Source organism: Haemorhous mexicanus, chromosome Z, assembly GCF_027477595.1.
Source record: "Haemorhous mexicanus isolate bHaeMex1 chromosome Z, bHaeMex1.pri, whole genome shotgun sequence".
Lineage (NCBI taxonomy): Eukaryota > Metazoa > Chordata > Aves > Passeriformes > Fringillidae > Haemorhous > Haemorhous mexicanus.
In genome coordinates, this window is record NC_082381.1 from 20,803,281 (window position 1) to 20,828,029 (window position 24,749).

The 24,749-nt window shown below is 41.6% G+C and overlaps 1 protein-coding gene across 2 annotated transcripts in view; it reads left to right on the top strand.

Annotated features, from left to right (window-relative positions):
• LOC132341931 (3'-5' RNA helicase YTHDC2-like) overlaps positions 1 to 24,421 on the top strand; it is a 37,216-nt gene extending 12,795 nt beyond the window's left edge. For both annotated transcript variants that reach the window (XM_059874078.1, XM_059874079.1), the window contains 19 exons: positions 696 to 761; positions 1,537 to 1,715; positions 1,878 to 1,974; positions 2,050 to 2,137; positions 2,238 to 2,318; positions 3,259 to 3,341; positions 4,265 to 4,370; positions 4,501 to 4,620; positions 4,971 to 5,243; positions 5,754 to 5,880; positions 6,352 to 6,557; positions 7,247 to 7,442; positions 8,551 to 8,660; positions 10,077 to 10,366; positions 10,767 to 10,944; positions 11,927 to 12,130; positions 21,708 to 21,890; positions 23,005 to 23,104; positions 23,259 to 24,421. In XM_059874078.1, coding sequence (XP_059730061.1) covers positions 696 to 761; positions 1,537 to 1,715; positions 1,878 to 1,974; positions 2,050 to 2,137; positions 2,238 to 2,318; positions 3,259 to 3,341; positions 4,265 to 4,370; positions 4,501 to 4,620; positions 4,971 to 5,243; positions 5,754 to 5,880; positions 6,352 to 6,557; positions 7,247 to 7,442; positions 8,551 to 8,660; positions 10,077 to 10,366; positions 10,767 to 10,944; positions 11,927 to 12,130; positions 21,708 to 21,890; positions 23,005 to 23,094 — 2,677 coding nt within the window. In that variant the 3' untranslated portion in view covers positions 23,095 to 23,104; positions 23,259 to 24,421. The remainder of the gene's footprint in view (positions 1 to 695; positions 762 to 1,536; positions 1,716 to 1,877; positions 1,975 to 2,049; positions 2,138 to 2,237; positions 2,319 to 3,258; positions 3,342 to 4,264; positions 4,371 to 4,500; positions 4,621 to 4,970; positions 5,244 to 5,753; positions 5,881 to 6,351; positions 6,558 to 7,246; positions 7,443 to 8,550; positions 8,661 to 10,076; positions 10,367 to 10,766; positions 10,945 to 11,926; positions 12,131 to 21,707; positions 21,891 to 23,004; positions 23,105 to 23,258) is intronic.
• Positions 24,422 to 24,749: the final 328 nt, after the last annotated feature.

Here is a 24,749-nt window from a genome sequence, read left to right on the forward strand (position 1 = left end):
AAAATGTTTGGCGATTCTTATTTTCATGGAGTTACCTATATCAGAAGATCTTTCTGTGATGTTTCTAAATCTGTTGGAGCATGTAAAAATATTTGTGAATCTGTAAAAACTCAAGTTTTGTGGTTATTAAATATGTCGCCATGTAAATATGGAAGTACAGTAAATAATTGTAGTATGGAATGACAACAATTAGAATTCCAGGGGTCTGATAATTGGTGCTAACATTTGAAAAACTTGGGAAGGAATGCAGTGTAAAGGTAAAATGGTGGACTGCATGCACTGTGAGGAGGACAGCTTCTGAAAGAGATTAAATAACCGAATGTTTTCCCGCGTTTTTATGCAAAATGCCTGGGGTGTGACTTTTTGAGATGACTTAAAGGCTACTGCAAACAGGCAGGTCTGATCTCTGCACTTTGTTGTGAGCTCTTTAAGGGAATGGCACGTTCTTCTTCCTCATTTCCTTATGCATGTTTGCAGGTACTCCTGTGTAAAACTGACATTCCTTTGTGGTAAAGAAGTGTAGTTACCTAAAACTCAGATAGCTGTTTACACCTATTCAAGCACTTTCAAGTGGGAAGTGGCAGACCCAGCAATAACAGTACTGATAACAGTACGCAATTGCCTCGCCTGATGTGCTATTCGTATTAATTTTTTGAATGAAGAATTGAATAAAAATATTTGTGCAACTCTTTCAGGATGGCTGTGGACTGGGCTAGGCACTTTGGACAGACAGAAGTTGTTGATCTGTTGGAATCCTACAGGTAAGCTGTAACTGTTTTGCAGAAGGAGTTGCATAGCATAGTGAAGGGAAATTTGAGGTTTGTGTTCTTTTAATCAGAACAGGTATTACCTTTTCATGCTGTAAAATCTGGACTGAATAGCAATACCTTTATTTTTTTAAGAATAGGAATATTTCAAAAACAAACAACAAAAAAGTTTGTACTCAGTATCATATTGTCTATGTTTGCACAATTTGCTAATTCTGTACTATGTACCATTTTATTTTCACATGCTTACTTTGGAAACAAATCTGTCATGTGTTTTTATCTGTATATTTTTATACGCAATAGAAAAATTAAACTTTACAGAAGTAATGTGTACACTAGGCCATTCAAGAATTATTTTTTTATTAACTTACACTTATCATAGTTGAGGTAGTGTTTTGTAAAGATTATATTTATTATAATTTCTCTTAGCACTGTTTCTGCTAGTGGGAAATTTTTGGTGAATATATATCTTTTAAATATTTTTCCTTGAACAGATAAACAGGAAGTATCTTTATACTTTCATTTGCTTATGGTTATGTTTCAATGACGTTTAAGAAAATGAAAGTTAACACTAATAAATGAAGTGGAATCCTTTGTTGGGTTGACATTTAAATCAGTGAACGGTGACAGTATGGTGATTTTCTTCTGCTACACTTAAAAATTAAAATTCAAGACCAATAGTCGTGTTGGTCTTGATCTAAGTTTGAGTTGATTGCTGAATGCAAACCCAAAGGGACAGCCTTGACTCTGGTGTATTTTTCTATTGCAGTGCTTCATTTGGATTTGGAAATCTGGATGAAAGTTCCCTGGTCCAGAAAAGTGGTAGTGACCTTAGTGCAGAGGACAGAGAACTACTGACAACTTATCATCATAGTTTTGATGATGAAAAAGTGGATCTGGATCTGATAATGCACTTACTTCACAGCATCTGTCATAGTTGTGATGCAGGTAGGTAAATACCTAACCAGTTGTTGTGGATTCAGCTTCTGATGAATCATGCTCTTTTTTTAGCAATCCTCGAAAGTTAAAACCTTCTGAGTGCTAGTCTGCATGGCATTGACATGTATTTGAATTTTCTGTTTAACTTTGCAAAACCACTTCCTTTTTTAGGAGCAGTTTTAATATTTCTTCCTGGGTATGATGAGATAGTGAGCCTGAGGGACCGCATTCTTTTTGATGACAAGAGATTTGCTGATAATGCTCACAGGTAAAACCTTTAGTCACTATGGCTTTTCATTGCTTCTGTTACGGATCCTTAAAATGTTCTTTTGACTTGCATTAGATACCAAGTTTTCATGCTTCATTCAAGTGTACAGACTTTGGATCAGAAGAAAGTGCTTGAAACTCCACCTTCTGGCATCCGCAAAATTGTAAGTATTAGAGGACTTTGTCAGATGCTACAATGATCTGTTTTGCTGTTGCTTTTACAGTTACTATAGTTTTGGTGGTTTTGGTTTTTTTTCTTTGCAGATTCTTTCTACTAATATTGCAGAAACCAGCATAACAGTCAATGATGTGGTGTTTGTCATTGACTCAGGCAAGGTGAAAGAGGTATGACTGCCTTAAGTTTTCCTAGTGCGATTATAAAACACAGTGCATAAGTTTTGGAGAAATTTTTTTTTTTTTTACTTTGCAGTAAAGTGAAAAAAAGCTTTTACTAGCTGAAAGCTAGTGCCTGTCAGGCAACAGTCCTCACTGAAAAGTTTCGACATCATTTGTTTTAAGACAAATACTATAAATAGCTAGCTGTCTAAAAAACTTTGTAAAAGCTAATATAGGTTGATGTATTAATGTATCTTTCTCTTTTGCCATTTAGTATTTCTGTTGGATTTTTAAAACAAGTCCTCAGTTTAGACCACCACCTTTCTGAGACTTAGAGAGCACTGGGAATTCTTTTTGTCCTGCTATTGTATCAAGTCCAAAAATAATCCCTTAAATTTTTAAGCAGTTTTTTGGTGTGTTCAGTTTCCATTCCTAATTACTTGTTCAAGAAAAGTGAGATTGCATAATGAGGCAATTTAAGACCTGGTGTATGGCTTTGAAAATTAAATTGGATTTCATAGACAACATGCACAACAAATTTCTGAAGTTCTCATGAAACAAACTTCTTTTGTAATTTTACATCAATCTAAGAAAATAGGTAATTTCCGAGTGATATAAAAAGGAAAACTTTATTTGGTATAATAATATATTTTTGCTTGCTTTGTGATATCTCAGAACACAGATCTGACATTCCTTTTACTGACTTGCAATTACCTATTGACTAGAAAATGTTTAATTTCAAAAACTGTGTAGCACTAAGATACTACAAAGGTGATACCATCATAAATTCATTTGAAACTGAGAAGATATCTTTGTGCCAGAAGCTGCTGTGTATATTACTATTTCATATTTTTTGGAAACCTTCTGTTGGTAATCTAAGTAACTCGTAACTTTTATTTCATGTACCCTATTGAGTTTTCAGTTTATATTCCTTTCTTTGTTTTTCTAGAAGTTTTTTGATGCACTGAATCGTGTTACAATGCTAAAAATGGGATGGATTTCAAAAGCCAGTGCTATCCAGAGAAAAGGCAGGTAATGAAAGCCTCATACTGGTTTCCATTTTGCAGATACCACAGTCCTTTATGTTTAGAATATAGCACCCCACATAGTAACTGTTTCTAGCCTAGTCCAGTGTCGAGTGTTGGATAATGGCCAACACTCATTCGCTGCAGACGAGTAGGGATCAGTATGTATTTACTTGGAATTGTTTCCCAAGTTGTAAAAGTGATGCTCAGGCATTTCCCAAAGGTCTAGGTTGTTTTCCCCCTATTAATTTGTTCTCCTTCCTCTTTCTCCCATGTAGCACCAGCAGTCACAGTGCCCACGTCTTCTCTGTGGGCAGAGAACTGCCTATATCACTTTCTCCAAGCTATCCATGACTTAACAGGCCATCATTATATTCTTCCCAACACTGTGGATGGGGGCCCAGAAGTTTATGTAGGAACAAATGCCTGTTTAATCAATCAGTCAATCACATTGGCATTAAGCTGCACGTATACACATATATGCATATGAATGAGAGAATTTGCTGTCTCTCGTTCACTCACAAGTTATTTAATCTTTAGTCTACCTTTTACTCCAAGGGTCCCTTCTGTTTGGGGGATGCGAGGAGAAGAAATGAAGTTTGCAACTGATTCCTTACAACGAAGGATGATTGAGATTTGGACTAGTCTTACGTTAGCAAAAAACCCACAGCACTTTACATTAGATAAACCTTGTTTTTCTTCCTCCAGATTTCTCAGTGTTGGGTTAAAATTTCAGTAAAAAATTGCTACACACTCAAAAATAATCCATGATTGGAAAACTCTCACTTTGCTTGTGACTTACAACACTTTCTTATAGAACTGCTTCTACTTTTCCAGAAACTCTGAGTTTCTGTGTCTGTTTGTTGGCTTTTGGTTTTGTTTTTAGAAAGAAATCCTAATTTTCACAATTTCCTGTATTTTATTTTCAAGGGCTGGGCGCTGTCAGCCTGGAGTCTGTTTTCGTCTCTTCAGCAGGCTTCGATTTCAGAATATGTTGGAATTTCAGTCTCCAGAACTTCTAAGAATGCCACTTCAGGTGCATGTTCATTTAGAAATTATAACTTTAAAAAATAGAATGTCATCAAACCATACTATTAATTGCAATATGTGTTTGAGGTTGTTTCCAAATCTTGGTAATCTTTTTTGTTCTGCCTTTTAACTTGCAGGAGATTTGTTTGTACACAAAACTTCTGGCTCCAATTAATTGTCCAGTTGTAGACTTTCTCATGAAAGCTCCTGATCCTCCGCCTGCTGTAACTGTGAGAAATGCTGTGCACATGCTTAAGGTCAGAAAAGGAATAGTTTTAGACAGTAATTGTGTTTGATCCCAAATTTGTGGTGTAGCAGTCTATCTTACTGACTTCAGTTTGTACTGAAGCTGTTTTTAATTACTTAAAGATGTTTTGAATTTTTGTTGATTGTCTGTTTTCATTTTGTGTGTGGGGATGTTGTTTTCCATGTCAAGGAAAAAAAGTGCTTCAAAGTCTTGTCTCTCTTAATAGTTTGACTTGCTTTTTTAGTGTTGGAAACAAGTCTAGTTAATGTCCACTATTCACATCTTTTCTGTTTTCACTGTAAATTGATTTTGTTCACTGTACCTGTCCCCCTCTCTGTTTGTTTGTTTGTTTATAAACAGACCATAGATGCCATGGACCCTTGGGAAGATCTCACTGAGCTTGGTTATCACCTCACTGAATTACCTGTAGAGCCACACCTTGGTAAAATGGTGTTGTATGCTGTAGTTCTGAAGTGCCTGGATCCTGTTCTGACCATTGCCTGTGCTCTTGCCTGCCAAGACCCTTTTGTGCTGCCCACGCTGGCCTCCCAAAAGCGCGCAGCCATGCTGTGCAGGAAGCGTTTTGCTGCCGGGACGTTCAGTGACCACATGGCCCTGCTCAGGGCTTTCCAGGTAGTACTTCATTTCAGAGAGTACAAATCACAGTAGATCTCCTAATGAGGGCAAATACTGTAGCAGTCTACTTGGATGTAGAGTGATGGACTGAGATTAAGTCCTTGGAGAAGACTTTATTTTTGCTTAGTGCCTTTGCTGTGTATTGGACTCATAAATTTGTGAGGGAACACTTTTTGTAGTATGTTTTGTTGATATTTTCAAACCTTACAAAACTCTGAATGTTCCAACAATGTGCCTCTTTACATCCTACTAACTTTGCATCCTACTGAACTTCAAATCATGATCTTAATGTAATGATCTTTATTGATTTAACTTGACATAATCATCATTGCAGTGAACACGTAAAGACAACCTAATTCTTGAACAGAAAAAATAATCTGGTTTGATACATTAACTTTTAGAGTGGGTTTTGCGTTTATTTTATTGACATAATTGTAATCTTTTTTAAAAATGCAGTTTTTACTTTTAGACTATCAAATTAGTAGGCAAATGTAAAAATGTTTTCAGGCATGGCAGAAGGCACGCAGTGATGGCTGGGAGAGAGCCTTCTGTGATAAGAACTTCCTGTCCCAAGCTACAATGGAAATCATTGTAGGAATGAGAACACAGGTGCTTGGTCAGCTTAGAGCCTCAGGTAAAGGACTTGGAAAATTTTTAATTAACTGTTTAAAGTTTAAATGTTGTTTTAAAGTCAAGCATATAGAAATTGTAACAAAAATCATGTTCACTGGTGTAATTTTCCGTACTTAATTTGAAATAAACCTTCATGTACACATTCATGCAGGGTATGGTGTAGATGAGGAAGTGTGCTCATCTAACTGAAAAACCTTCATCTCCACATGCCACTGCATTTCATGTTTTAATAAATTATTCCCATAGGAAATGTCTTTGTCTTGTAGAAAACAGTGATATTCTGTGTTAGTATGAAACCCCTTATCAGGAAGGATTTCAGTGTAGTGGTTTCTTCTTGGTGCTCTTAAGGTTGGCAGTGCAACAGGTTGAAAAATGCAACCAATACGTTGTTTATTTCACCTTTAGTTTCTAACTCCTTTTGCGAACCAAACACAAGCTAACATGGCACTGTTTTGTCTTGTTTTTTTGTCAGGTTTTGTGAGAGCCAGAGGAGGAGCTGATATTAGAGATGTTAATACTAACTCTGAGAACTGGGCTGTAATTAAAGCTGCCTTAGTGGCTGGCATGTATCCCAATCTTGTGCATGTAGACAGAGAAAGCCTGGTGTTGACTGAACCAAAGGAGAAGAAAGTTAGATTTCATCCTACCTCTGTTCTTGGTCAATCTCAGTATAAAAAGGTAAAATCACTTTGAATTCATAGTTAAGAAAAAGAGCGCTAAAATCTATTATGTGTTTTAGAATTGTCTTTTCCTAGTTGTCAGTGCTTTAAAAGCAGTATGGGCATTTAACACTACAGCTTTGGAAAATTCTGTTCTACCCAACTGATAGAATTGGAGTTGATTCATTTTTCCAGTGTTTCAGTTAGTCCTTTCTCTAAATTGAACAAGGCAAATTGGCAAAAAACCTGTCCCAGGTAGAAGATTGTTTTAAAGAAAGAATGATCCCTACTCTTAAAAGCAAGAAGTTCTTCTCTGAAACTTTTTTTAAACATTTCTTTTTAAAGCAAAATATTTTATTTTATCATGGTAGGATAATTTGTGAATCTGGTTGAATTCTCTCACGCTTTTTTATTTGCATGTATATTTTTAAATGTATATAATTATACATGTATTTATTTCTTAAAAGATAGAATGATGGAATGGTTTGCGTTGGAAGGGACCTTAAAGCTTAGGTCACTCCAACCCGCTGCCACAGGCAGGGATGCCTTCCACTAGTCCAGGTTGCTCAGAGCCCCACCCAGCCTGGCCTTGAACACTGCCAGGTTGAGGCATCCACTATGTCTCTGGATAAAATGAGAAATATGCTAAAATTTACATTAATTACAGGTGGAGGGTATAATAGCCTAGTCTTATTTGCTCTTGCACAGATTGCCCCAGCAAATGGACAAGCTGCAGCCATCCAGGCCCTCCCTACAGACTGGCTGATATATGATGAAATGACGAGAGCTCACAAGACAGCAAACATCAGGTGCTGCTCTGTTGTGACACCTGTCACCGTGTCCCTCTTCTGTGGACCAGCCAGGCTGCCAAGTAACACCTTGCAGGCATCTTCATCCTTTCGAGGTACACTGGAGTCTGGATTTGGAGGGTTTCCACTGGTATACATTAGTGTGTGACATGGAAAGCTTATTTTTCAGTAATATTTAAAACGTATATTGGCTGATTCTGTAAACAACAGTGGTATAATTCCTGTAGCTATTCAGGAAAAGTTTGTAAGTTCTGTAACAAATCTCTCAGTTTTGGAATTCCTTACATATTCAAGTCCATAAATTACACAGTTCTGGGGGTCTCAGAAATTACAGTATAGATTGTAAGGAAAGAATGCAGCCACAATGTCCAATGATAATAAGGATATTGAGATGTGTAGTATGTATGTTCTTTTTCTACAGACTACTTTATTTGACACATTGAACCCGATTATTCAAACTGAATAATTTAGAAATAATCGAAATGACAAACAAGTCATGTTGCTTCTAGCTGAAGCACACTCATTTTCAAGATATGTTCTACTGATAATTTTTTATGTCAATTAACTGTACCATTAATTGTAAGTAATAGAGAATATATAGAAATTTCCTTTTTTTTTTCATATTTAAATTGAGTCCTGTTGGATTGGAAGCCAAAATAACTGCTGCTAGTTCTCATAGTTGGAATCAAACTAAAAGTCCAGCTTATATCTGAAGCTTTCCTGTCTTGCTTTTAAACTGTTAACCTTAGAGTAGTGTTCATGCTGATTTAATTGTTCTTTAGAAAAATAAGGATTCCTAATCAATAGCCATATGTATTATATGTATATTTTTCTTACTGTGTCTTTAAATCTGCTGTTTTACTAAGAAATAGAGCCATGTGTGCTTTTGCAAACAGCTTTAGGCAAAAGTTGGATAGTGGCTTGTGAATACTGGTGAAGGTACATAAGTTGAGTCAGATTGTATCAGTACAGGTTTTTACATAGTAGGACCTTCAGCAGATCTGGCTACTTGATTGCTGCTATCTGGAGCAAAGACTTTTCAGTGTATTTGCAGAAAAGAAGAGGTAGTTTTACAAATGTTTACATTTTAAAGTCAATTTTAGAAGGAAAAATATTATTGCTGGTAATACGGTAGTGTTTGTTTTTTTGTATATAAGTAGAAATAATATAGAAATGCTAATCCACCATTTGTCTTTAATTCAGGGGGAGGGGTATCTAATGATAGCAGTGACAGTGAGATGGAGGACAAAACAACTGCTAATCTGGCACTACTGAAGCTGGACGAATGGCTCCACCTCAAACTGGACCCTGAAGTAAGTAAGAAATCACTCCTACGTTTGATTCATGTAGAAGAATTATAAAAAGATTTGAAAAGGTTTTTGAGTAGCCAAGAATTTTCTCTTAAGAATGTCATGGTCCATTTGGGTTTCTCAAACTGTGTACTCAGTGATTAAACTTTTACTTCATGAGCTCATCAAGAATTAAAGGGCTTCAATCCCCTTTGGCACAGAGTTGTCTGTTCTGTGAATTTGTGTATTCAACATCCAAGTTGCAGTGTTTCCTAACCTATTACCCATACCTTTGAATTCTTTTACCTGTGAGCAAAAAGAAAGAAAATAATTAGTCACTTAAGTCAACAGTGAGAGAGCTCATCCCTCTTCCTCCATCTTGATGTGGGTGTCCTGTCTATCACACGAGGGAGCAGGAAAGCCTCAGTAGTGCAGATGCTGTTGGATCTCCTTCAAAAACTTTCTCTGCAGTATGATGTTTAATATGTCTGAGCTTGGCAGTTTTGTCCCTTTTCGCAAGTCAGCAGATTCTGAAGAGACTGCCAGACTGCAAGCTGCAGGTGACAGTGGCTGCATAAGGGCCCTTCTGCTCCTTCTGGCCTCCTGTCCTGCCTGCATGGTGCTCCATCAGGCCTTAGCAGGAGCTGGGATAGCCAGAATCTGAACAGGAGCTGAGAGAACAGTCACATTGGCATATTGTGTTCTTCTTTCTGTGTGAGCATAACCAAAATCGGATCAAAAAAGGAGCACTTGAAGCTGGAATTGCTGAAAGAAAGTTGCTGTCAGATTTTGGAAGGATAAATGTAAACCTCTTGGAAATTGAAGTCTTTATGTCATTGCGGGGCTGTGGCTATGGTAGGAGGTAGTTTATGGGTCATGAAGCACACAACTTTACCAGCTCTAATAATAGTGCTGTTTCTCCTAGACATGTCCAAAAGAGTGATTTTCTAAAATTTATTTTAATGGGAGCATTTCTCATAACCTGGGATTTAGACTATAGTCTTCTGAATTTAGTCATCACATTTGAGCAGATGTCTGTGTAAGAAAAATATCACTTAGAGCTCTTTTCCCTTGAGTATGACTGAAGAGTGTGTGAGTAGAGATTGATTTGAGAGGAAGGGCATAAAGCATGAAAGGATTGAGTTGTCTTGAAAGATAAAATGTGAAAAAAAAGTGTGGATTTACAGTACAAAGCTAAGTTTAGTACAGAGCTAAATAAAATGTTTCAACAATTACCTTGCACCCAAGAAAAAGAAAGTAAATTAATGTCTTAGTTTAAATATGGATTATTTCCCTTCCCCAAGACCTTGGTCATGCCTTGCATTTTGGGCCCTGTTTATATTAGAATGCCAGGTGCTGCCTGATAGGAAAAAGATAGGGTCCTCTTACCTGTCTAATGTAATTTTCATCAGCATTTAACAGAAATGGAATTCATTACAGGCTGCTGGTATGCTGTTGCAACTCAGGCAGAAGTGGCACAGTTTGTTCCTGCGTCGTATGCGAGCTCCTTCTAAACCGTGGTCTCAGGTTGATGAAACAACTGTAAGAGCAATTACAGCTGTTCTGAGTGCTGAAGAGCAGTCTGCAGGTCTGCAGCAGCCTTCAGGAATCGGCCAGAGACCAAGACCTGTGACGTGTGAAGAACTTCCTTTGGCATCTACATGGAAGTCAACCAACAGCAGAAAAAGCTCAACAGAAACTGAATTGTCTGACTCCTCTAGTGCTGAAAAGTAAGATGTTGAGGTCTTCTGCTCACTGTAGGTTGCAAATTATGTATACATTCGTCACTTAAATTTCTGCTAGTAATAAGGAGGTGGAAACACTGGAAATACAGTTGGAAGGTTATACTGTTGTATTGTTGTATGCTGCATTGTAATCCCATAAAGAAGTATTTCATACCTGGGCCTGCTGTTTGAGAGAGCAGTCAGGAATACTGTCCACGTATTGTGCTCTTTGAGAAGTAGCAGAAGAGGTTTAATAGTAACATTAAAAAGCAGTGCATGATGGATTTTTTAGTTAGGGTTTAATAGATTTTGTAGTTGCTGTAATACATGTGGTCATGCAGTAGGCTGACAGATTGATGTAAATTGTTCAGTGACTGCTTGTAAAACTCAAGGTATGTCTTTTTAGGGCTTCAGTGAAATCTACATCTCCTGCACTCCAACAGCCAAAGAAGTACAAAGAAAAAGACATTTTGCTCTCCAAACGATCCTCAGATGACAGATCAGCTCAGTCCTCAGTGAAGACTGCTGACAGCAGTAGCTATTCCAGCCCCTGTGCTAGTCCTTCTTCTCCAGTGTCTGGAAAGGTAGAGTTCTCTAACATTTCACCCTGCTCTTCAAAAGTAATAAAATTTCTTGCTGATATCATTCTGCAGTTATTTTACTGATAAATTAGGAACGTAACTTAACTTTTCATTTATAACAGCTGCATAATACTTCCTTCTGGAACTTAAAATCTAGACTAAATATCCTGTTTCAGTAGTTTAATACAGTAAAAATTATTTGTGGACTGCTGAGGTAAAGCTATCCAAAGCAGAAAAAATGATATTTTAAAAAAACACCTTGTTCTATTAAATGTGTATTTTTTTTTTCCAAGTAAATTAGTATATTATACACACACTTCTGAAGTTTTTGGATTCTGCCTTTCTCTGTTTCTGTAATAGCATACATTGATACTGATTCTGTGTTATCTGCCTTACTATGACTGCTTGGGGTTTTTGTGATGGTTATTTTAACAAAGCACACATTTGTAATGAGATTATTGTCATATTTGTCCCTATGTATTTGAATAGTAGACTGCAATAACACTAAAGAGATCATTGAGAGGAAACTTCATGGACTCATCAGAGGATTTAGTAATTCCTCTTGAATCAGCTTTTAAATTAAGACAGTGTAAAAGGAAGAAAACATGTTTCCTGAATGTAGAAATGTGAGTGGTGTGCTGTAGGCTGCACTCTTGGATGATTAATTTTGGTGTCATCTCAAGGTGTGTCAGACTTAAACCAATTATAAATAATCACTAGACTTTTTAATCCTATTCTGCTCTACTTGTTTTCCGCCCCTCATGGATGAATTACTATTTTGAAAAGGGCTTTAAAAATGTAAAATAGATGTGAAATACATTTCAAAGCCATTTCAGACAGGACCAGCTGATAGATTTTATGTTTCTTCTAAAACTTGGAGGAGGAAGGGAGGAGCACAGTCGAGGGATTTCTGTCCTCATGTGTGTGAAACTTCAGAAATAGAGCCTGGTGTTTTGTATTTATAAATTTAATTTATTTCTTCCAGGGTTGCAAATCTCCTTCACCAAGACAAAATATGCCAGTTCGGTACTTTATAATGAAAAGTAGCAACTTGCAAAACATTGATATTTCTCAACAAAAGGGAATATGGTCCACTACACCAAGTAATGAACGGAAACTGAATGGAGCCTTTTGGGAGAGCAGCATGGTTTACTTAATATTTTCTGTTCAAGGGTCTGGATGCTTTCAGGTGAGTCTTAATCTTAAGCTAACTATTAGCAGTGCTTGATGGTTTAGGAGGATGCAGCAAATGACTGTGTGTAATGTAGACAGCTTTGCTTAAGGCTTCTGATTTTCTGAGAAGCAGAGCAATGTGCAAATGTCTGTGCTTGCTGAAGAAAGAGTATTTCATTCTCTGACATATGCTTGTCCCTCAAAAGCTGAGATGGAATTTTCTCCAAACATCATGAGTAAGAAAAATGTTTGTACCCTACATCAATCCTCTAAAACAACCACCAGAAAAAAAAATCCTAACAAAGTAGGGGATTGCTCCTGTTTGCATGCCAAAATGTGTATTGTGAGCAAGACACAGTCAAGACACAGCTTTCTAAAGCCAAGAAACTCATACATTTATTTATTACAATTTTGATTAAAACTGGTTTTGTTTGCTTCCAGTTATGAAGCTGGCCATGATTCAAGCTCTGTCTTGACTTCATATTCAGTGAGATATTTTTCAACAGTTTGTTGGTCAAATCTGTGGTGGGTTTGAAGTAAAAACTTGACCTGGTAACGCAAAGTTGCAGGTTAGCTGTGAGCCAGCTAAATTCAGTTGTTCCAGGTAAAGAAATTTCAACTTACTTCTTCATAGATAAGTTAGTTATAAAAGTCAGCTGAACTTAAAATCTAGTGAACCAAAACACAGCTGTCTCAGCAATACCACTGAAGGACTGCAGTGACATATTACATATGATGGTTTGGCAAATGCAGATACTGGAAAGTAATTTTCAGCAAGTCAGTAGACACTGAAAATGAGCTGTTGCACTGGTCCTCTCAGACTAGAAAGCGGGGAAGGGAAGACACCCTCAAGCCCGGAGTGTAGGTGGTTGACCTTGTCCTACCCTTCCAGTTTTGACATTGCACTGCACCCTTATGGGAATGTGAGATTAACTTCCCTATTAATCTTATCTTGTCCCAACCGTCTCTTTCTATTCTACGTTTAATTTTTCTTCTGTTCCTTTTATTAATTTTCATTTAAGTCTGGCTTGAGCTATCTAGGACTGCTTGTCTTAAAACAGTGGTGTGTGCTGGTAATTTACTGAACTGCATCTTTTGGACTGCAAAGTCCTAAATGGCATAAATACACCTGAATGGTGTATTGATGTGTTATATATGGGGTTGGGTTTACTTTGAGTTTGTTTGGTGTGTGGGTTAACCAGGGTGTCCTTAAGTAAGTTAGATGCTGTCTCAGGTTGGGGATTTCATTCATTTTCTTTTTGAATACTTGTATTGGAATTTTGTCCAGCTTCACTGAAGCAGGAAATAAAAGCAACTTTAACTTCTTCTTTTGAAGAACAGCTACACTCTCCTAATTCTGTGTAAAAGTTTGTTAACATAGAGGGAATATGAAAGGGAACAAATGGATTTCTGTTGCCTCCGCTGAGGCGTGATGACTTGGTTCGGGAACGGCACGGCAGCCACCTCAGGCTGCTCAGGCCAATTACTCGCAGACACTAATGTGGTGGATGGTAAAATGGCGTTTATTTTTGAGTTGCACAGCAATATATAGCCTCAAGTTACATAATTTCTGTCTGCTTGTGTAACAAACTGTAGAAAGGGGGATCCTATCTTTCCGTACAGCACGTAATCTTCCAACCGCCTGTCCCTATCCTACCACACTTACCCCCTTTCCTAATGCTTAATCAAACAACCTCTATAAAACAACCACTGTTAATTCAGCGTTATTAAACTATAAGTTAGTACCAAAACTTAACCCATCAAACGTTAATATTACTGTTCAAAAAGCCTTGCTTAAAGAGTTGTCAGCGTTCAACTAGCATAATGTTAATTAAGTCCAAGTGATTTCTAACAAACGACACTAACTTGTTTAAAATACAGGGTCCAAAGATTAACACCAAAAGTATCATAATACAAGGGCCTATGAGAGTAGAGATAAGGGTGGTTAGCCACAGGGATTGGTTGAACCATGACTCAAACCATCCCTGCTGGCTTTCCCTCTCTTTCTTCCTTGAGGCCATCTTTCTCTTAGTTCAGCCATTGAGTCCCATACGACTCCTGTATGATCTGCGTAAAAGCATCATTCCTCTCTCAGGGCCACACACAAGCCTCCCTGTTGCATAAGTAAGAGATCCAAGCCTCGTCTATTCTGCAAGACGACCTCTGAAAGAGAAGAGAGGGATTTTTCTAAAAGGGAGATGGATTCCTCAGTTCTTTGCAAGTCCTCGTCAACGGTTGCCTGCAGCTGGGAAAGCCCTTGACGTTGGGTTATAAGGGCCGACACGCCTGCACCTGTGCCGGCAGCTCCCAAACCGAGGAGCACTGCAAAGGTGATACCTGTTATCACTTCCCTTTTGTGGAGCCGGCAAGGCTCATCAGACAGGAGGTACATTTCTTCCTCTCAATGATATAGGACCCTAGGAACAATAAGAACTTGGACACAAAAGTCAGCAGAAGAATCAAAATGAATAAGGTACACACAGGGACTAACTCCAGATTGCTGGCATACCCACATCCCTGGCCGAGATGGGATCGCCCATTTGTCCGAACTTTGGGGCTGTGTAAACTCATCACAAACGATACCCTTTTGTCTAGGTATGGTCGCGTTACCTAAACACTTGCCTCGACCTGTAATCTGACTCAAAGTGATCCCTCTTTGGGGGGTATCCCATCTACACTGGGGTGGGTTCTGTAATGTTGAGTACTTGAAGGAGACATTCAAGGCAATGCCCTCATAAAAGGGAGGTTTTGAATCGTAACACAGCCAGCATGACTCTGTGAGATCCGGATTTGATTGGTTCAGGGATAAAAAGGTAGCATTAAGCATGTTAAAAAATGGATCATAAAAAGCTGATTCGGGCATTGAAAGGATGAGTGGTGTAGAGGTGGAATCAGGTGCGTGTGTCCCATTTGTGGGTTTAATGGTAACTGTGGCTCTTTTTCTGGCTCTGTTTTCTGCAAGGATAGGGTTAGGTCCCAAAGAGATGGGCGTCACCTGTGGGAGTCTAATGATTTGGATGTTCACCCAATGGTCCTGAAAGACGCGGACGAACACTGCTCAAACTTTACCAGTAGCCCAACTTTTGTGCGCTGGTTGCTGGATGGTCATGGTATAGCTTTTGCAGGTGTGTTTTCTCCCATCTCGGGGTGCGTATATTAGCCCGTCTCTTGCGAAATTAGGTTCACTGCAGCCGCTAGGAGCATAGTTAACTCGCAGAAAGTCGTCGGCATCCTGTGGCTGCCACCTGTCGCTTGTTACAATGGTTTTGCACCCCTAGTATCCACAGTAGCCGTACCCTGTGTAGTTACAATAGCTTTTGCCTGGATTAGAGGCAGGGCACCAATAGGTCTGATATAATGATTTTTCCCCAAAATTGGGAAATCCCACCTGAGAAGGGAATATGTCCCTTAGCTTGAATTCAAAGGATGGGCTTCCTGGCACTACAATTTCTTTGATTGCTTCATCGCCTGAAAGGTGACGCAGAACCCACCTGAATGGCTGATGAGGGTAATGCTCAGACTCAGCTGTGCCAACGAACCCTAACGACAGAATAATACAAAGATACCGTTGCCATTTCCCCTTTGCCCACACGGGGCCCTCGGGTGCGGTTGGGCCGTCCAGAGCCTGGTCGTTGTTCCTTGGCTCTAGGGGTCCTGGGTGCTGCCGGGGCATCTCATCTTCGTCCGGCGCGTGAACATATGAATTACGAGGACGACCCAAGATCCAGTCCTGCAAAAAGAAACTCCAAGCTTTCATTAGCTCGATTCCACAGCTCTGGCTTAATGGACTTAAGCAGACACCACTTAATTCTATTGTCTTTTTTAACTGCGGCATACCCCTGCCCCATTAGGACTATCTTCCACCCTTGTTCCCACTCTCCGAGCTCGTTCCTAATAACAACTGGTGGACCTTCTTCCAAAGCTTGAGTGGCCCAATGTTTCTGGATTGGGCTTTTTGTCTCATCATCTCTAGAGAACTGGTTCAATGCTAGCATTGCTGTGGCTAGCAGGCGCGCCTGGTCTCCTGGGGGAATAGCATTGGTAAAGCCCTCCGCTTTAGCTAGTACCTCTAACTCATTTTTAAAGGTCTGATTCGCTCGCTCAACTATGGTCTGCCCTGTGCTGTTGTACGGAATGCCATGTACCAAAGTGATGTTCCACTTGGAAGCAAATGCTTGGACGGGTTTAGAAACAAAGTTTGGGCCATTGTCTGTTTTAATTTGGTTTGGGACACCGAGCCGTGCCATAGCAGTTAATCAATGCTGAATAGTTGCCTTGGAATTGGTTTTATAGTGTTGTGTGGCTATGATCACTCCACTGTATGTATCTACAGTTACTGCCAACCAGGCTCGAGGCTTCAACAGTTGACAAAGGGTGAAATCTGTCTGCCACACCTCGGAGGCTTTAAGGCCCCTAGGATTGACTCCACAGGACCATAGTGGGGTCTTCTGACAATGTGGACATGTGGCTACAACATGTTTCGTGTCAGCGATAGGGATTCCGCACTTCTTTGCCAGCGCTTTGGCCCCGATGTGAAGTGTTTTGTGTAACTGTGTCCATAGCCCCTTTGCCGCAGCGTCCGCTTTATCATTGCCGATTTGAAAAAACCCCTTAATCGGGTCATGGCTGTTGATATGGATAACTGATATGGTGCCTTCTCGGGAGTAGAGCGCCTCTTCAGTTTTCGCCGCTATGGCAGATGTTGACACGCTGGGCCTAGACGTGGTATAGGCTGAGCTTGGCAATGAACATCGAGTCAGTCACCACGTTAAGATGCTCTCTTGTGAACGGCCCGCACGCCAGTACTAGGGCCACCACCCCTAGCTGCTGGGCTGAGAGTGCATGGTCGGTCATTTTAATGCAGCGCCACTGTTCCTCAGCTTGCCATACCACTGCTGCTGTCAAAGTCGCTGAGGATGCGTCAATGAAAACGGTCGGTCCCGGCAAAGGTCAGTCCATCACTTATTGTGGGAGGTCGATGTCTATGACTTACAGCAGCTTGGTCCACGGAGGTTTCGCAGCGTATCGGAGCTCACCAGCAAACCCAAAGAGAGCTAAGGCCAGGTGCTCTGACATTGCTGTTGATAGAGTGAGAATCTGCTTGCGAAAGGGTAGATGTACTGTGGCAGGCTCAACACCTAAGTGACTCAGGGCGAGTTTTCTACCTTTCATGATGAGGTTGCCAAGACACTCGACCCCCGGGGAGAATGTGCGTAGCGGCTTTCCCAAGACTACCCACTGTATGGGCCTAGCCTCATTGGGAGTTCCTTGAGCCAGCGCTCCTACCCCCCCTCCTTCCATGAAGTGGACGTACAGGTCGAGTGGTATGCCAGGATTCCATCCCGAGAGCGAGCTCGAGGATATTTGGCGTTCGATGAAATCAAGCGAGCTCATTGCCTCTGGGGTTAGAGGCTTTTATTCCCATGGCTGCTTCCCTTGCAAAAGAAGATATAGCGGGGACATAATTTCGGGAGGAATTAAGACAATGTTGCGGAGCCATTGTAGAGATCCCACCAGCTGTTGTGCATCATGGAGCGTCTTTATGTTCCTACGGATTTTTATTTGCGGAGGAGTCACATAGGAGCCCATGATTTGCACTCCTTTAAAGGTCACGCAGGGCCCCTTTTTTATTTTGGCGTCTGCAATTTCAAACCCATTTGCTTGCAAGGTTTGCGAAACCGAGGACACTAATCGGTTTACTTGACCTGCTGATGGCGCGGCGATCAAGATGTCATCCATATACTGGATGATGGTAGTGGTGGGGTCTTCACCTCGGACTGATGTCAATGCTCGATCTACTGTGATTTGGCAGATAGTAGGGGAGTTGACCATGCCTTGGGGTAACACTGTCCACTGAAAGCGCAGGTTGGGACGCTGGCCATTCGGGAACATGATGGATAAGGCAAACCACTCTTTGTCGTCCTCGTGCAGCGGTATTGAGAAAAAACAGTCTTTAATGTCAAGCACTGCACAAGGCTGTCCTTCTGGTATCATGGAGTTTGCGGGTAGCAGCGTTTGGACAGGGCCCATTGGTTGAATTTTCTTGTTTACTTCGCGCAGATCATATCAGAGGAGCCAATAGCCTTCTCCGCTTCTTTTGGGAATCACGAAAACTGGGGTGTTCCAGGAACAAGTGGAGGGCTCTATGTGGCCTTGTCGTAACTGGCAGTCAAGTAACTCAAGGAGGGCAGTCATTCGAGGCTCTGGCAAGGGCCACTGCTCAACCCACACTGGGTCATGAGACTTCCACGTCAGCTTAATAGGAAAGGGTGGGTGTGCGGCAGTGGCCCTCAGGCTAAATTTGTCACCCTGACTTTTATTTGAGCTAGAGCATTTCTTCCCAGCAAAGGTGGAACTCCTGACATGACATATGGAAAGAGAGTGATGGTTTTTTCAGGTCCCTTCCCGAATGGAGCGTTATGGCTATTAGTTGGGCACTCTTTCAGGCTCGGGACGATCCTCTGACTCCGCCTACCGGGGGAGCTTCTTCCAGCTTCCAACGTGAAGGCCAGTTTTGTTTCTGGGATAACCGTAATGTCTGCTCCAGTGTCGATCAGGAAAGGGATATTGGATGATGATGTTGTCTGAAAGGGAATTCTGGGGGAACATGTAGAGGGGAGCATCGTAAAGGCAGCAGCTTCCCCACACTATGGGAGGATTATTGCATTCTACGGCCAGGGCCACCCAGGGGTTTAGTTCCCTGGGGTTGGTACTTGTTGATTCGGAGTTGTTCCTGAATTTGACTGAGTCGTCGGGTAGGTGGCAGAACCAGTTGTTATTTGGGAGGGTGGCAGATTCGGTAGCCCTCCATTCCATCCGGGGTAGACATAGCTGGGCCGCTTCACATTCCAAGTGGGAGGGGGCTGCATACAGCCTACCCGCCTCCCCCCCCCCTTCCCCCCCCATTTCCCTGCACCTTAGATCTGCAATCCTTTGCAAAGTGCCCCTTTTTCCCGCAGGCCCAACACAGTCCCCTGGATCGATTTTGACTCGAGAGTAATGAGGGGATCGAAAATTGCAGGTCACCTGCCTGGGGGCAGTTCGATGCAACGTGGCCCGGCTGGCCGCATTTAAAGCATGCCATCACATTGGCTATCACTGTACAGACAGCTGCCTGAATTGGGATCAGGTGTTCCTCTTTCGCAACGTGTTTGATCATGGTCGCAAAGCTTGCTCCGACCGGCAGAGAGTGCAAAATTTCTTTGGTAGCTGAATTGCATTGTTGATGCAGGCACTCCTGTACGACTGGACCTTTCGCTTCTGCGGGTAGAGCCGAGGAGTCAATCACTGCCTGAAGGTGATCCACGAATTGGGTGAAACTTTCGCTTTCGGCTTGATTTATGGTAGACCACGGTGCTGGTTTGGCGACTATTCTGCAGGCTATGCGGATGGCTTCTTTGGCTGCGCGGGTGGTCACCGCAACTTCAGGGGCCCGTAGGTGCTGAGCTTGCGCCTGAAGTGTAATCATCGCTGGGTTGGTACCCATTAGTCGCTACAGACTGGAGCCATGTAATGGGTGGTCTGTGCCGGTTACCTGGGCTAGCTGCTTCGTACAGCCGTCCTCCCACTCCTGTTTGAAGATGATCATTCCCGCTCCATCGAAAATCATTCTGCACGTTTGTTTTATATCAAACGGGAGCACATTGTCATTTCCAAACACACTGTCCACAAGAGTGGAGACCATGGCGGAGTTGATTCCTTTATCTGCAATCGCTTTGACGATCACCTGCACATCTTTGGGATTCACGGGGGTATAGGCCCTTTGCCCTCCATCTGTGACACGAACCCAGAAAGCCAAGGTGGCAGGCAAGGCCCAATCGGCACAAGCGGTTTGTATCTTTTTCCAGTCCATGAGTGGAATGTCCCTCGCTTGCCCCCTTCTTGTTGGTGCAGGAGAGTTTATCACTTCTGGTTTTACTTGCAGTAACTCTCTTGTATTCTGACTCTGAATCGGTGGCGGACCGGCTGTCCGACCACTCATCCCAGCTGGTGTCTGACTCAGAGGTGGAAAGCGACTGACTAGATAGTTCCTGGTTTCGGTACCTTTTTGTGGAGCTCCGCCCTCGCTCCTTCTTACGAAGAGTAGGCCGTTCCCTCTCCCTACGACCACTCCGCCCCCTACTTTCGGAACGCTTGGCCATATAAAGGCACGCCTTACTGTGCGTGTCCTGATTGGGCTTATCGCCTTTATTCACAATCTCCACCCCTTCGTGACCACTCCCGTTGCCCCCCTTTTCTGCCCATCCGTAGCATCTGGGCCCTGCCCTTTGGCCCACTGCCTGGTGCCATTTTGTGGGACATACCGTGGGGGTCTGTCCCACGTCTCCCCCAGTTCCAGGTTATCAGCAACTGTCCTGACCTCATCAAGCAAGTCATCCCACAAAGATTTTTGCTGCTCCACGGGTGAGGACTCGGGGATAAGACTGGACGGGCATGGAGGTGATAGGAGGTCGCCCCACCCTTGTGAGCTGCTAGGCTCGGATAGAAGGTCCGCAACCGAGGTCTGCATCGTTACGCCGACCCCCAGTTTGGGGGTGGCTAGCAAGCAGTCCTGGGTGGCCTTCCAAGTTTCCTGCTCTTGTAAAGAAGTTCGCAAAGCCTGCACGACCTTGCCCCTGATTTGAGATATTTCCCACTACCAGAGGACATGGTGTCCTCTGCCAAGGCTTTAGTGCACCTGTCCCACACGTCCGAGTGGAGTATATCCACCAGGCGGTCAATAACGCCTATTTGCAAAAGTCTACTAACAGCAGAAACAAATTCTTTAGGCCTACAGTTAATTCCCCATTGCTTATGTAGTTGTGATAGCGACCTTCGCGAGGGCTTCCATTCTTCTCGCTGGTCCAGGAGCATACTCCCTGCCAGGCTGGTCCCACCGCTCCAGCTGCCATTCACCCGTCCAGGCGAGTCCCATCTCCGGAGTTCCCGGGTTTCGGCACCACTTGTTGCCCCTGCTGAGGCGTGACGACCTGGTTTGGGAATGGCACAGCAGCCACCTCAGGCTGCTCGGGCCAATTACTCGCAGACATCAATGTGGTGGATGGTAAAATGGCGTTTATTTTTGAGTTGCACAGCAATATATAGCCTCAAGTTACATAATTTCTGTCTGCTTGAGTAACAAACTGTAGAAAGGGGGATCCTATCTTTCCGTACAGCACGTAATCTTCCGACTGCCTGTCCCTATCCTACCACAGATTTCTGCCAAAATTACCTAAAAGTGACAAGGAAGATGAATATCTAATAGACTATACTGTAGTAGAATATTCACCTCAACTTCCTTCTTCTTCAGGTGGTTATGCAACAGCTTTTTAATCTGTTACAAAGCTCAAAAAACCTTTAGTGCAATTTTGTCATTGAGAGATATTCCTTATGGTCAAACCCTACAAGACATATTTGAAGTGGAAAAATAAGTGATTCTTCTGACTTTATAGATGTAAACATTGTGGAAGCTCAAGCTTCGTGGTGGAGAGCATGTGAATCACTTTGAAATGACTTTGAAAGTTTCATAGGAAGTTTGGTTATTTATCTCATTCCACCATAGACAGATAAGGTCTCATTATGTCTGTTCTTTCATATTTCAATTTTTGTCCCAGGGTTTTGCTAGAATGGGTTCAGCGATTGGGTGTGAGAAAAGTCAAGACTGGGGATCTGCTGGTTTTGGAGGTGTATTTAAGGTGGACTGGATCCGAAAAGAAAGCATTCCTTTTCAGTTTGCACACCATTTGCTCAACCCGTGGAATGACAGTAAGAAAGTACAGATAAGTAGAGATGGCCAGGTAATACTACTCTTTTCTGAAGTTTTCTTTATTTAGTAGAATGTATTTGGTGTATTTTTTATTAACTTGTTCAGCCTTGACATTTATCTCCACTTGTGTGTGTATCTGCTAATCTGAATTCATAGTTCATTAGTGTATTGTACCTTCAGCTAATGCAGAATTACTGCTGAAGTAATGGAGCTATTTTGAAAAAATCAAAAGTTTTTTGCTTATATGTGAAAAAAATTATTTAAAGGTGGATGTTTCCAAAAAGAAATTGTTTGGTTTGGTTTTTAGTTTGTAATTTGGTTCTGGAGGTTTGTTCCCTATTTGGTTGAGATGTGTTCTCTTAGATAGTCTGTTACACCCAAATAACTGGTCAAAATTAGTAGTTTTTTTCTGTAGAGCCTGAAGAGAATCCTGAGGTTTAAGGCAGAGTGAAGCTTAGGACAGTTGTACTTTTTACAGCTCTAAAAACACAACTACAAAAAGCCAAAGAATTGGTACAAAATTTCTGTGTGGCAGTTTCTGCCCTCTCCCCATCCCCTCCATGAACATCTCCTTGAAGATTCAAGAGCTAAAGTTTTTGTATCACTTTCTCTTCTTCAAATCCTCTCTCCAGCTGTAAGAAACTGGAGGAAAGGAGAAGTACAAGGAAAGGATGGCCACTGTATTTCCTGTGACCTCGCTTTCCATATTCTCCACCAAGTATATTCCACTTGATGAAATTAAGCTTAAAAGATGTGGAAAATAAAGATGTCTAGTTAGTAAGTGACTGATCTGTGGGAGGTACAAAGTGTCTGGTGCATCTCTTCTTGTGTATGGTGGTAGGGTGTTCAGTGGGAATTGTCTTTGTGAGAACTGACATGAAAACACTGCACTGTCCATGAAAACACCTCAAACAGCCTGTAGGCCAGGAAAGTTTTTTATCTCCTGCTGAGCCCTAGTAAGAAAACCTTGCTTTGCTAGGAGTTCTAATGTTTGTCCCAATAGCAAAAGAGATGAGCTCTTCTAGAAAGGTTGAAAGCAATAACCAGCAACCTCATCTAACAATTCAGTAATAAATAGTTTCTGTGTGCTCAGTAGTAGCAGGCAGGCAGCTTCCCTGATTTCCTGATTTCCTGATCATTTCTAGGAGCTGGAGCCACAAGTTGGAGAGCAGTTGCTGCAGCTTTGGGACCGTATTCCTTTGGCAGGAAAAAAACTGACTGAGCATGCCAAGTAATGTTACAGAGGTAGTTCTCCATGCATTGCTTGCTGGTTTTGCGGTAGAGGAAAACCCATGCACATAGAGTGTATCATCACAGTCCTATCTTTCCTTTATAGCTTGTGGAAGAACAAGTACACTTGGTACTAAATATTCTATTCATTTTGATTTTTTTTTTTCAGCTGGTTTAGGTTGTTGAAACATCAGCCACAAGAACCAGCAGCATATCTACAACAAAGATGAGGAAGAAGGTGACGCAGTAGCCTCCTGACATTCCTCCTCATGCTGGACAGCTAGAAGTGGAAAAATAAGAGGGAATTGTGTTGTTTTCAGTGTTTACTTGCCAGCCTGTTTTTTGACTGAGTTGGTTTTTTGACAGTAGTGTGCAGTTGGTACTTATAAATACAGATAAGTTGAAAACAAAGTTTGAAACAATGGACCTCATGTAAGTTGTCTGTGGGTTTAAAATAGCATAACAGACAGTTTAAGTATGCAGTTTACAGTTGAAGCTTTCTCAACCCAGTAAAAGGTATGAGAATGTAAATGTTAATTAATCAGTCTTGCAGTTCAGTAAAAAAAAAAAAAACTCCAAATATGTTGAAAGGCTCCTTAAGTGTACTTCCACATCCACAGTGCAAGAGAGCAGAATATATTCATACAAATAACTAAGCAGCTGGAAATGTTAATTTTTAATTTATTTACAGGCAATTTAAAAAAAAATTGTTTAAATTTATATTATTTTGGTTTTCTTTGTATTTATTTGTTTTTATTACTGAATTTAATTATTTTAAATTAATTTAATTTAAATAGAAAAGAAGGAGCATGAGACTTGAGATTGGGTGTGCCCACTGATACTTCTTAAAGTTTCAGTTATTTTTCACCTATAAGATGTGACTCACACCCTTGAGAAGCTGAAACAGTCTTTCAGAGGCCTGTGGCCAAGTGGTACTTCAGTAGTTCACTAATTTAGGCAGAGTTAGAAGATTTGTATTTCTTTAAAAAACAATAAAAATCATTACCAGTACAATTTCCTTGATCATTTAACATTGTCTTCATGCTTTCTTTCAACTTGTTTCTTTTTCTTCCACACCACAGCTGTCTTGGTTTATTTGGCTTTTTCTTAGTCCTTAACATACTGTACTGTAAGTCTGGTATAAACGGGTGTGATCACTGTCAGCAGTGTTTGTGGTCATTCTTACGTTAAACCAAGATTTTTTCTGCTTCTGAACCTCTGCCCTAACCCTAACCCAAACCCTAACCCTAACCCAACCACGCTCCCGCCGCCGCCCCTTCTGCGTTGGGTATTTTTATTTGGTTTCAATAAAACTTTTACCACTAATTCCCACTCGGGGTCTGAGTCGTTTATAACAAAGATGAAGCAGTGTAACCAAGGAGACATTTCCAAAGCCCAGCCCGGGAAAGAAAGAGACGGGAACAGCTGCCGGGGAAGCGCGTCCTGCCCCAGCGCCCTGTGCTGCCCCCACGCCCAAGCTGGCGGCCGGGCCTGAGGCAGTTCCTGGGCGCGCCGTGTGGCCCCTGCCAGCCCAGCCCCGGCCGGAGCAGCGCGGAGCCGGCAGGGCCGCCCCTCTCCGCCCTCGGTCTGAATGGACATTACCAGGCAGCCGGGACACGGACACGGGGCGGCAGCACCTTTGTTCTGTGCACACAAACAC